This window comes from Microtus ochrogaster, chromosome 18 (assembly GCF_000317375.1).
Source record: "Microtus ochrogaster isolate Prairie Vole_2 chromosome 18, MicOch1.0, whole genome shotgun sequence".
Lineage (NCBI taxonomy): Eukaryota > Metazoa > Chordata > Mammalia > Rodentia > Cricetidae > Microtus > Microtus ochrogaster.
Window position 1 is genome coordinate 46,889,787 of NC_022020.1, and position 12,476 is coordinate 46,902,262.

Sequence of the window (12,476 nt, forward strand, 5' to 3'; positions counted from 1 at the left end):
CACACACACACACACACACACACACACACACACACAGGCTGCTCCACAGCCTTGTGCAAGTTTGTCTGTGTACATCCCTGTCACCTGCCCTAGAAGATGAGTGAGCTTTATAAATAACCTATTGGGCTGGAGAGATGTTTAGGGCTTAAGTGCACTCGCTGCTCTTCTAAAGGACCTCAGTTGCATTCCCAGCGCCATGCCAGGGGGCTCACGACCACCTGTGGCTCCAGCGCCCATGGATTTAATGCTTTCTTCCATTAGCATCCACACACGTGGCATTCAGGCACACAAATGCACACATATACACGTACATAAAAATAAAACACAATTATTTTCCCCACACTCTCGTATGTGCACATGCATCCTTGAGCAAGTGGGCAGAGCAGAGTGTGCACAGCCTGACATATAGACCCACTCTAGGCCTTAGTAAAGACAGGAGAAAAGTCATTGTGTGACGCCTGGACAGGACACCGTGTACTATCACACAGAGGATGATGATTCTGATGGATCCCTGGAGGGTGCAGGCTCCCTTTGCAAGACTAGGACATGGGGCTGTCGGGAAGAGAGGACAAAGATGTCAGCCAGTGACCCTCAGAAGGAAAGGATGTGGAATGAGCCAGAGGAAGGCTCCTTGGGGAACAGAGGAGGGCAGGAAGGGGACATAACGAGGAAGAAGCAAGTTCCCAGAAGACAACAGCTATTGCTAAAGTGGGGGAAGGACAGGGGTTCAACCAGGGTGACTGGGTAGCAGCAAAGCTGAAACCTTGGGCTAGAGAAGACTCAGGGCTCAGGGGACCCAGGCAGAGCTGTGTGTTCACTTCAGTGCCCTGGATAGTGCACTCTATGACCGCCCTGTCACACACACCAGCTGTTCCCCAAGGAGGGGCTGGGAGGAACAGACTCTTCAGGGTGTGGACTCTTCAGGCTGCTGAAGTTCAGGGTTGGATTTTTCGAGCAGTCACTTAGTGAATGCCTCAACCATTTGGTTAGAAATGGCACCTAAATCTATGACCCAGGCATGACAACCCACCAGGGCATCAGCCTGGAAGGAAGGAGGGCATGGCCTGGTCCTTGGGGTGCCTAATGCCGTGAGAGGCACAGAGAATGACCAGGAACCGGAAGAGGGTTTTCAGTAGCCTAGCAGGATGATGCAAAGGCCAGCCTGAGCCCGGCCATGATCTGAGAAGGGGGATTATTGAGGGGCACTGGGGTTTGCAGGTAAGGCCAGAGCGAGGGTCCTGAGGCCAGCTATCTAGAGAGTAAGGTCTTCTGTGCTAGGCAGAGCAAGTCCAGTGGATCTGTGATGCCCACAGCATGGTGGGGAGAGCAACTGCCAGCCGCTGTTTGCTTACGGCTACTCTGGTCTCTGTCTTTAGCCCTGCCTTTCAAAGTGGTGGTGATCTCAGCCATCCTGGCTTTGGTGGTCCTCACCGTCATCTCGCTCATCATTCTCATCATGCTGTGGCAGAAGGTAAGCGCCTCTAGCCTGTAGGTGCAAAGTAATACCCCTATTTCCTCATGGTCTGCCCTGAATGTCACACAGTCTTTCACATATGAAGGACCTAGCATGGAGCTCAGCTGACTCAGAGCAGCACTGGGTCCCCATTTCCCTCCATCCCCAGCGGGCTCTGCTGACCCCAGGCCTGCTGCAAGTGGTCCAGGACTGACTCCAGACCCCTGCTCTTTCCTCTGCCTAGGTCTTTCCTGTTCAATCCAGTCTCGGGACAAATGGCACTTTGTGGGTGGACTACCCTGGCCCCATGATTCTTCCAGCTCTTACCCATGAGTCACTAGAATGCAATCTGACCCCACGAATCTAAAGTTGCAATGCTCTGTTCTGACATTTTCCCGTTCTGTAGCTCCAAACGCTTACAATTCCCGAATTGGGACTTTGGTGCCCTTCATCCTGTCATTATAAGATTCCAATCCTGTGACTCCAGCATCTAAGATTTCCACATTCAAAGGCTGCATCCTTTTGAGATCCCACAGAGACAGACCCGACATGGGGAGGGCCCCCCACATTTGACATCTGAGGAGTAACTGGGCCTCAGGGAGAAGCTGATAAAGCCATTCTAGTGAGTGAGGGCCACCCTGTCAGCTGCTCTCCAGAGGCAGCGTCCTCAGGGTATCTCAGCCACACTTTCCACCTTCCGGGGCACCTTAGTGCCAGTTGCCTCTGAACTCATGGAGACCTTGGGTTTGCTGGTCACTCGATGTATCCCTTTAAATAAATTCCCGCCCTCTCTTGGTCTCAGAGTCTCCTGTCCCATCTGCCATCTAAGGGCTGGACCTGATAGACTCAAGGCCAAAGATGCCCTCTGACCAACCAGCTCATCTGTTGGTCTTGTCCTGCAGAAACCACGCTATGAGATCCGATGGAAGGTGATTGAGTCTGTGAGCTCTGATGGCCACGAATACATCTACGTGGACCCTGTACAGTTGCCTTATGACTCCACCTGGGAGCTGCCACGGGACCAGCTCGTGCTCGGTCAGTCCTAAGAAGTCTTTGGTGGCAAAGGAGACCCTGAGATCTGCTCCCAGCATGGTTACGACTAGCTGAGGCCCAGAGCTGATATCTTGTCTTCTCTGGCTCTCAGTATCCTCTCTATATGGCGAAGACAAGATGATCCCTGATAGCACAGAAGCCCTAGGAACCTGAGATTGATATGGGGCCCCTCCAGGCCAAAGAGGAAGTACCAGAGATAGGCTGGGGAGTCTGAGGCAGATGCAGGGGAGCTGTGATTTCCTGAGGAGGCAGGAGGTCTTCTAGTGGCTCTAGGGGAGGCAGACAGCAGGCAGGATCTAGAGGAGACCCAAAGGATGGGAAGCTTCCTGAGAGGGAGCACAATGAGGTGGTTGGAAGGATGACCTAAGAGAATAGTCCCCTGTTCTGAGTGGGAAGATGAGGTAAGGATCCTAGTTCCCAAGAGCTGAGAGTTTCTTTCCATCCCAGGACGCACGCTAGGCTCTGGGGCCTTCGGACAAGTGGTGGAGGCCACAGCTCATGGTCTGAGCCATTCACACGCCACCATGAAAGTGGCTGTCAAGATGCTGAAATGTGAGTCTTGAAACATGAGCCAGCCCCCTTCCTCACACCTAGGGTCCCACTCTGCCTTACCCTTCCCTGTACATTTGGTTTCTTCTGAAGGGCCCTGGTCCTGGATTTGTGAGACAGAAAGGCTCCTCACCGTTTCCTCTTTGGATTCCTCTTTTTTCTCTCCCCTCCTTCCACTTTCTTCCTGCTCCAGTGAGGTCCTCACCCCCCCAGGACACTAGTCCTACATCAGAGTGGGACAGAGTAGGCCCTGGTGGGGCCCACCCAGACTGAGCCCCTTTCTCTCCTCAGCTACAGCCCGAAGCAGTGAGAAGCAAGCCCTCATGTCAGAGTTGAAGATCATGAGTCACCTCGGACCCCACCTGAATGTGGTCAACCTGCTGGGAGCCTGTACCAAAGGAGGTACTCAAGCCACGCCCCAGAGGACTCTGAGGCTCCTCTTTTTCCTGTTCTCAGTCCGCCACCAGCAGGACACTCTCGTGGGAGTGTCCACACACCTGCTGCCCAGCACACTAACTGGTGACCCACTGGGCTGCTGACAGTTATAATAGTGGTATTGTTTTACTTTTACTTCACTATCCCAGATTGCCACGCATCGCGGCCCTGGTCTGCGCCCTATGCGCTAGACCCCAGTTTGCGAGCTTTGGAAAAGGAAGGGGCTGGAGGTTGAGAACACACACGCAGAGACAGACCGACATGCAGACCTTTAAACACTGACACCAAAGCACCTCTTTATTAGCACCGTGTAGGCTTAAATACCCTGCGGTCAATGGCCAACAGGTGAAAATCCCATCCTCTGATCCTCTAGGCTAGGCACAGCTTCTAGTAACTTCAATTAGAAGGCTCTAGCAGGGAAGAGCAGCTGAAGGCCAGGACTCATTAGTCCCAATACAAGATGAGTTCAATTTTTGTTTTTAGAAATAAATTTATTTATTTATTTATTTATTTATTTATTTATTTATTTATTTATTATGCATACAGTGTTCTGCTGTCCTGTATGCTTACAGGCCAAAAGAGGGCACTAGATCTCATTATAGGTGACTGTGAGCCACCATGTGGTTGCTGGAAATTGAACCCAGGACCTCTGGAAAAGCAGCCAGTGCTCTTAACCACTGATCCATCTCTCCAACCACTGGGTTTGGTTTTAGAAACTCAGAATCACGATACCTTCAGGGCAGAGAGATTCTTGGGGCCACTAGTTCCAGCAGCTTCCAAACCCAAGTCTCTCCGGACATTATTTTCTTCAGATTCTGAAGTTTTCTGTGAGTCCATGCTTGCCTGTATGTCTGTGCACTATGTGTGCCAGGTGCCTGAGGCAGCCAGAAGAGGGCATCAGACCCTCTGGAACTGGAGTTACAGATGGTTGTGAGCCATCGTGTAGGTGTGGGGTATGGAACCAGGGTCCTCTGTGAGAGCTCTTAACAAGGCTCCTAACTACTGACCATCTCTTCAACCTCCATTTTTGTATTTTCGCAATACATTTTGGAAACCGTGGGAAAGTAACAGCCTCTACGGCTTGGAGACAGCAGAGCCCATCAGCGGGCAAACCAGGAACTGGCTTTTGTTCACATGGGTGTTGAAAGTCACTTTGGCCATCGTGTTTACTTGAGGGTTTGGTTACCCTTGGGCTGTGGACATAGTAATAATAGTGAAGTTGTTGCCATTTGCAGCTGCCTATTGTGAGATCTGGGATTTTCCTTGGTATTGTGTAATCTGTCTAAATACAGAAGTACATTGCACACAGAGCGTTGTCTGTGCCTGTACTGGGCATATTTCAAAAGTGTCTTCATCTTTTGGGTGGCTTTAAGTGCGTTGAACTTAAGCGTAACTGGTAAATGGTGCTGACAGAGACGTTTACCTACTTCATGTAGATCAGAATCCAAGAGTCTGAGAAGAGCAGCAGCAACTGATGTCATAGGCTTGCCCCGTGCCGAGCCCTCAAAGACATCATCTCAGGGGTCTTCATGTCAACCCCAAGGGTGGGTGTTGTTAGCCCCTGGCTAGAAGGGCAAAAGAAGGCCCTGAGAGAGTAATAGCTTACAGTCACAGAAGGCAGAGAGAGGACCCAGGTTTGCAAGGTGCCAGCCCTCTTTGCCATCTTGCCATCTGTGTCTCCACACCCAAGACTCTTGATTGGCCTTGTGGCCATGCTGGGAAGAATGAGGCCTCTCCCAGAATCCATCCCTGAGCCTGTCCTTCTGCAGGGCCCATCTACCTCATCACCGAATACTGCCGCTACGGTGACCTGGTGGACTACCTGCACCGCAACAAGCACACCTTCTTGCAGCGCCATTCCAACAAGCCATGCCCACCCAGTGCTGAGCTCTACAGCAATGCCCTGCCAGTGGGGCTCTCCCCACCCAGGTATGAGGGAGGGAGCCCCGAGTGAGGACCTGCCAAGCATATGGGCACTCGTGTTCAGAAGCCCAAAGATGAGGGTGTGAGCGTTGGGGCAGAGTCACTTCCCAGAGACAGGGTCGTAACCAGGCAGACGATGATGATGGGAAGGAGAGAGGGATCAATTGTTACTCCATATCATCTCAGTGAGGCAGGCTCCTTCCTAACCCTTCTGAAGATGTGACTCCTTGAACCCACATGCCATTCTCGTGTCATGGGTGTCCTTTTTTCTTGCCTTAGGGACCTAGGGGCAGAGGCAGTGATAAACTGAGAGCCAGACTCTAAGATGCTATATACTAGGCTCTGGGCCTTTGCTCCCTACCCTCCACAAGCCAGCCTCCCCAATTCTCTACAGGCAACACAACTCTGTCTTCTGATTATTTCATAAGGAACATTTCTTATTTTGTTTTTCATTTGTTTGTTTAGTTTTTGTTTTTTAATTTATTTATTTTCATTTTATTGGTGTTCTGCCTGTATGTATGTCTGTGTGAGGGTGTTGGATTCTGGAATTACAGATAGCTGTGAGCCACCATGTGGGCACTGGGAATTGAACCTGGGTGTTCTGGAAGAGCAGTCGGTGCTCTTAACCACTGAGCCATATTTTCAGCCCCGCTTACTTTGTTTTGTTGTTGTTTGTTAATTTAAAAAAAAGATAATAACTTTGCAAAAGTGTACTCAGGGATATGAAAATGCACCCGGTCCTAACACTGTGACGTGTTCCTGCACATGTGTGTTTGGTTCCACTATTCCCTGGGGAACTGAGGCTGTACCCGATGGGTCCAGGTGAGGCCTCGTTGCCACCCTAGACTGTGCACCTCGCTGCTCTGTAGGTGTAGATAGGTACTGGAAAGGCCCAGAAAGGAACTGCTCTGCAAACCCATGTATGACCCTTTCCCTGGCTGCTGTAATTACTCCTGGCTGTGAACTCTGAGAACATGTGAAATTGAAGTTTGAAATTTATGCCCTGGCAATGCTGAAGCATGCGTGGGCAGCCCATATATGGCGGCTCTGTTGAATTTGTCCATATTGGTCTAAGTTGATGATGATGACTGACCAGGTCTCTTCCTCAAGAGGGCGCCAGATGTCATTATAGATGGTTGGGCGCCACCATGTTGTTGCTGGGAATTGAACTCAGGACCTCTGGAACACGGGCTGGGTCTCATATCATCCCTGCAGCCCCAGGGTCCAGCTCAGGGCCACACAGATTAGTTGGAAGGGTTGATTCAGTCATGTGTATTGTGGCGGCAGACCGTAGGACAATGGGAACAGTGGCTGAGGAGATCTACAGATGGCCAGGCCACATGGGCTCAGGCTGAGCAAGGGCCAGGAGCAGGAGGGAAGAGAAATCCATGGCTTCTCCTGACTCCACCCTCTCACCTACAGCCATTTGTCCCTGACTGGGGAGAGCGATGGCGGCTACATGGACATGAGCAAGGATGAATCTGTAGACTACGTGCCTATGCTGGACATGAAGGGAGACATCAAATATGCGGACATCGAGCCCTCCAACTACACGGCCCCTTATGACAACTATGTCCCATCTGGTAAGTGGATGTGGTGCTGGCACACGTGTGCAGGCTCACCCCGTGTGCACGGTGACGCGTTCCTTTCAAAGTCCCTCATGTGCTCAGTCTTGTGACAACCCTGGAAGGCAGAGAGCTCATTTCATGCATGTGGAAACTGAGGCCAGCTGCCTGCCCAGTGCTTCTGTGCAGTGGAGCCCTGACCAGAGTCCTGTAACTGGCTCTAGAAGCATGCACCCTCTGGTAAGAGGGGAAGAGCGGGTAGAGGTGGCCTTCTAGGGCCTGGAGGAAAACACATGTGCTCTGGGTTGGCTGTGTGATCATCTAATGTCCTGAGAAACAGGCAGGCAAGCCTTAGCTGGTGGTTTCGGGACTAGGGCTTTTCTTGCCAGTAAGGACAGTGAAAGCAGAAGAGGTTTAGGTTAGACACTTAAAAACTCGTTCTTGCCAGGTGGTGGTGGTGAACGCCTTTAATCCCGGCACTCGGGAGGCAGAAGCAGGCGGATCTCTGTGAGTTCAAGGCTAGCCTGGTCTACAAGAGTGAGTTCCAGGATAGGCCTCAAAGCTATAATGAAACCCTGCCTCTCAAGACAAAGCCAACCAACCAACCAAACAACCAAACAAACAAAACAAAAACAAAACTCATTCTCCTAAGGGAACACTTAGAAAATCAGTAACCATTTGTATTGAACTCTCAGTCACCCACAGGCCTAGAAGACAGGGGTCTTCTAGGCCTGTGGTGTACACAAAGTAACCCATAATCCTCTGCGCTCTCTAGCCCCTGAAAGGACCTATCGGGCCACCTTGATCAATGAGTCTCCAGTGCTTAGCTACACAGACCTCGTGGGCTTCAGCTACCAGGTGGCCAATGGCATGGAGTTCTTGGCATCTAAAAACGTAAGTGTGGTCCTGATGGGGAAGGCAGAATTATGGGGGGAGGGGTCATCTAGCCAACTAGACTCTCCCACATCTATGGGTGAGATAGCTCCCAGCCCTCTGGTGGGCAGGGCATTGAGAAACCCCACATCCGGGCAGGCACGGATTTTTCCTAAATCTCTGTCCCAGAGGATCTTCTCCACAGTTGCCCTTTAGCCTCAGCCCCCCTTTTCCCTGACCCAGTGTGTCCATCGAGACCTGGCGGCCAGGAACGTGCTCATCTGCGAGGGCAAGCTGGTCAAGATCTGTGACTTTGGCCTGGCTCGAGACATCATGCGTGACTCAAACTACATCTCCAAAGGCAGTGTGAGTGCCTTCATCATCCGTGGGGTTGTCCCCAGGTGTCTCTCACCCTAGACATGGTTTTCTCCTGATTCATGTGACCTCAGCTTGGTTGGGGGCCACTGGTAGCTTATCCTACCAGCAGAGATGTCAATGCTGCCTACCTATGAGCAGGGACAGGACAAGGAGCCTAGCTTTGTGCACAGTGGAGAGAGACTGGGAGAGGGTCAGGACTATCACAGCAGGGGCCAAGGAACCAGCGACAGTGGGCTTGGGGTAAATAGGAAGGGAGTATAGACATCCCTGTTTTAGGAGATGTAAGGTCAAGGAGCATAGAAAAGAGCCCAGAAGATGTGGTAAGATAGGTTGTCTTGAAGCCCAGGGGTAGAAGGGCTACAGACCCCAGAGACCAAAGAGAACTCCTGGCCATGACCATGGCTGCTCACGTCTCTGCACAGCACACCCTAGAGTCTTCCCCCAGGAACACAGGCTGCCATGTCTTTAGCTAGTGAGTTAGGAAACAACTGCACAGCGCTCTAGCCAGGAATGTGCTTAGAGCCGTGGAGCGGAGTGAGATGGAATTGGTGTGGGAGATGCTGGGCCTCCTCCTTCCCAGGTGAGGTGGGGTTGAGAGACTGGCCACGAGGACCCTCCGTGCACTCAGTACCTGCCTTGCCCTTGCAGACCTTTCTGCCTCTAAAGTGGATGGCCCCAGAGAGCATCTTCAACAGCCTCTACACCACGCTGAGTGACGTGTGGTCCTTCGGGATCCTGCTGTGGGAAATCTTCACGCTGGGTGAGCCGCTTCTTCTCCCGGCCCCAAGCTATACCCCAGAGCAGCTACCCTCTTGCTCCTCCCTCCCTCCTGACTGCTCCTCAGGCTGGAAGCAGGGGACTGTGGGGCAGACACTGGAACATGAGCAGGGACTCAGGAGCAAGTCCAGGCTGTGCCTCTCTTTCCATTGCATGGGTTTGGCAAGTTCTTAGCCTATTCTGGGTTTCTATCTTCCCATCTAAGCATCAAAGGAGTTAGACATATCAAAAGGCATGCTTGAAGCCAGCTATAATGGTGTACATCTGTAATCCCAATACTTGGAAGTCAAGAAGATGGAAAGTTTCAGGCCAGCTTGGGCTACACCGAGACTCCATAAGCACAGACACAGACCCTGCTTGGGTAGCATTGCTTCTCTAGTTCCATCTCTGACTCCAATGCCAAGGGAATTGTGTTCTCGTATACACCAGGACAGTGTGCCTGAGAGGACACTCTGCCGCTTCCCACTTGCTGAGACACTAATGTCCCTATCTCTGTTCCATGACAGGTGGCACCCCTTATCCAGAGCTGCCTATGAACGACCAGTTCTACAATGCCATCAAGAGGGGCTACCGCATGGCCCAGCCCGCTCATGCCTCTGACGAGATGTGAGTGGAACCTTGTGCACTTGGGAAGGATCTGAGGGTTAAGAGGGTGTGCATCTCCAGCTCAGAGGCTAGACACATCCTGTTAGAACTGGATCAAACTGTTCAAAATGGCACCATCAGAAAGTTCTATCCCAGCCCAGGTCTCCACTTTCTCAAGGCTGGTTTCAAATTCAAGCCTGTCCTGTTCATGTGATTGCCGTTAGTACTGCCCTAACATCTTACTGCTTGCATTGCTCCAGGAAAAGACTCAAAACTGACCTTTTTAAAAGTGTATGAGTGTTTTGCCTGCATGCCTGTGTGTGCATCGCATCCATGTCTGATGCCCTCAGAGATCAGAAGACGGTGTCAGATCCTCTGACACTGTGAGCAACATGTGGGTGCTTGGAATCGAACCCAACTACTCTGTAAGAGCAACAAGTGCTCTTAACCATTGAGCCATATCTCCAACCCGACCCAGAGGTGAACTTTAAGGGCTCAGTTTGGTCACATGCCATCAGATCCAGGCCTGAGCTGGGAAGATGAAAATCCCTTTTAGACAAATTCGGGTCACGTGCTCACCATGGCATCTTGGACCACACAAAATCACATGGGTGAGGGAAGCCGGGAAGACTTCCCAAGGGATCGGTGAGAAGCAGTGATGGTGTTAACAATGATGCGGCTCCTTCCCAGCATCTTCTGCCTCCACCTTGCTCTGAACCCTACTGCATGGCCCTGCCTCTAAGGCAGAGACTCTGACCCTCTCTCTGCCTCCCTCAGCTATGAGATCATGCAGAAGTGCTGGGAAGAGAAGTTTGAGACTCGACCCCCCTTCTCCCAGCTGGTGTTGCTCCTGGAGAGGCTGCTGGGCGAGGGTTATAAAAAGGTATGGAGACAAGGTGGGTGGGAGACAGAGTTCTGGTCCCAACCCTGTGCGCTGGGCCTGGGGTGATGCGCTGGTATTTGGGAGGAAATATTCTTCACTTGGCCTCAGTTTCCTTGCTGGTACTAGAAAGAGTCATGTCAGAGCCAGGAGTTTATTTTAGTAGAAACAAGATGTGGAAGCCGATGAATTTGACCCAGGGAGGTGCAGACAGTTGCTAATCCTGTCAAACCTGCGCATCATGACAACCCTGGGTGCTCCTTCAGAAGTGTGAGCAACCCTAGGCTCTCCTGAGTCCTCACACCAACCACTTAAACCCAGGTTTATACGAGGCCAGTGGAGCGAGTCTGTCCTGACCTTGGCTTCTTACTTCTTCCCATCTGGGGAGATCAAGGCAGAACAGACTCACCACTATCTCATAGCAAGGGACGCTGACCCCCAACCCCAACAGACGGCTATGGGAGACCACAACAGGATAAGATTCCATATCAGCAGGATGGAGGGGGGAGGACTTTGGACTTTCCACAGGGCAGGGAACCCTGACTGCTCTTCAGACTGGAGAGGGAGGGGAAGAGGAGTGAGGGGAGAGGGAGAAGAGTGGGAGGAAGGGGGGGAATGGGAGGCTGGGAGGAGGCAGAAATTTTTTTTCAATAAAAAAAAGATTCCATATCAGTTACTCTGAAGTGGGGTAGGAGCAAGGGTCATGGTGCTGCCGGACTACCTGCCCTTCCCTCCCTAGGGGACTCTGAGCATGTGCTTTGTCTTGGGATACCAAGCAGGAAGGCAGCTCATCGGTGTGGCTTTGAGCAGAACCCCTTTCATGTGTACTGGGGGAGAGGGTCTCTAGGATGTTGCCTGTCTCTCACCCAGTTTTTTCCTTCTCTCCCTGTCCTGTGGAGCAGAAATACCAGCAGGTGGATGAGGAGTTTCTGAGAAGTGACCACCCAGCCATCCTGAGGTCTCAAGCCCGCTTGCCAGGGTTCCACAGCCTCCGATCTCCCCTGGACACCAGCTCTGTCCTCTACACCGCTGTGCAGCCCAACGAGGGTGACAATGACTACATCATCCCCTTGCCTGACCCCAAGCCTGATGCTGCTGATGAGGGCCTCCTGGAAGGTTCCCCCAGCCTTGCCAGGTAGCCACCCTAACCCTTTGTTCCCAGACATCATGCGAATAGTGCTTGTGTTTCTCTGTCTGTGTGTGCGCATGTGCGTGTGCACGAGCATGCGTGTGTGTGTGTGCACACGAGCATGCGTGTGTGTGTGTGTGTGTGTGCATGAGCATGTGCACACGCTTACTACACTCGCCACAGAAAAACTGACAGCTAGCTAGAGAAAGGACTAACTCCTGCCCAGTGGCCAGCAGAGGCTGGAGTTTATTCAGGCCTTGAAGCCACAGGTGGAAAGGGCATTCTAAAATGAAATAAGATGTTCAAGAACCCATTTGCCAGGTAGCTCTTCCTTTTAAAGGTGCACCCAGCGGACTCTTCTCAGGCACTATGTTAGTCCTGAGCACAGAGAGGAAACATTTAACACTTCCTAGCTGCTAGTGTGGGTCATGGCTGCTCTTCACACCATGTCCAGAGGGCTCCAGAGAACTTGGTTGTAGGAGATGGAGGTGCTGCAAATTCAGCTTAGAATTCAGACAGGGGAAAAGACCCACGGTCTGCCTTGGGCTGTGGCAAGTCCATTGTGGGGTGGGCTCTAGGGCAGCCTTATTGCTTCCTAGACTGATGTCAAGCTGGAGCGGGGACTCCCCAAATCAAAATTCAGCCCATGGAGGAGTGGAAGGAGACATGCTGGTTTTCATTTCTAGCCTGTCATTATGAAAGGTGAACAGGCCTTGCCTCTGTGAGCCTCCATTTCTCCATAGGAACTCGCAGTACATGTAGGCCTTAGCAGGCCCTGAAGGCAGGTGGGGATGAGAAAGGATCTCGAGAGCTTGGTGGTCCTGCCCTCAAGTTCCGGCTTCTGTACTCCATCACTGTGTATTGGGGAATGATGAT

At 51.8% G+C, this 12,476-nt stretch overlaps 1 protein-coding gene across 1 annotated transcript in view; it reads left to right on the top strand.

The window, feature by feature from the left end:
- Nucleotides 1-12,476, top strand: part of Pdgfrb (platelet derived growth factor receptor beta) — a 39,106-nt gene that overhangs the window by 24,525 nt on the left and 2,105 nt on the right. The window contains exons 11-22 of the mRNA XM_026783370.1: nt 1,377-1,471; nt 2,356-2,488; nt 2,954-3,058; nt 3,347-3,457; nt 5,260-5,419; nt 6,836-6,996; nt 7,754-7,872; nt 8,095-8,217; nt 8,878-8,989; nt 9,513-9,612; nt 10,369-10,474; nt 11,374-11,608. Of these exons, the coding sequence (XP_026639171.1) occupies nt 1,377-1,471; nt 2,356-2,488; nt 2,954-3,058; nt 3,347-3,457; nt 5,260-5,419; nt 6,836-6,996; nt 7,754-7,872; nt 8,095-8,217; nt 8,878-8,989; nt 9,513-9,612; nt 10,369-10,474; nt 11,374-11,608 (1,560 nt within the window). The remainder of the gene's footprint in view (nt 1-1,376; nt 1,472-2,355; nt 2,489-2,953; nt 3,059-3,346; nt 3,458-5,259; nt 5,420-6,835; nt 6,997-7,753; nt 7,873-8,094; nt 8,218-8,877; nt 8,990-9,512; nt 9,613-10,368; nt 10,475-11,373; nt 11,609-12,476) is intronic.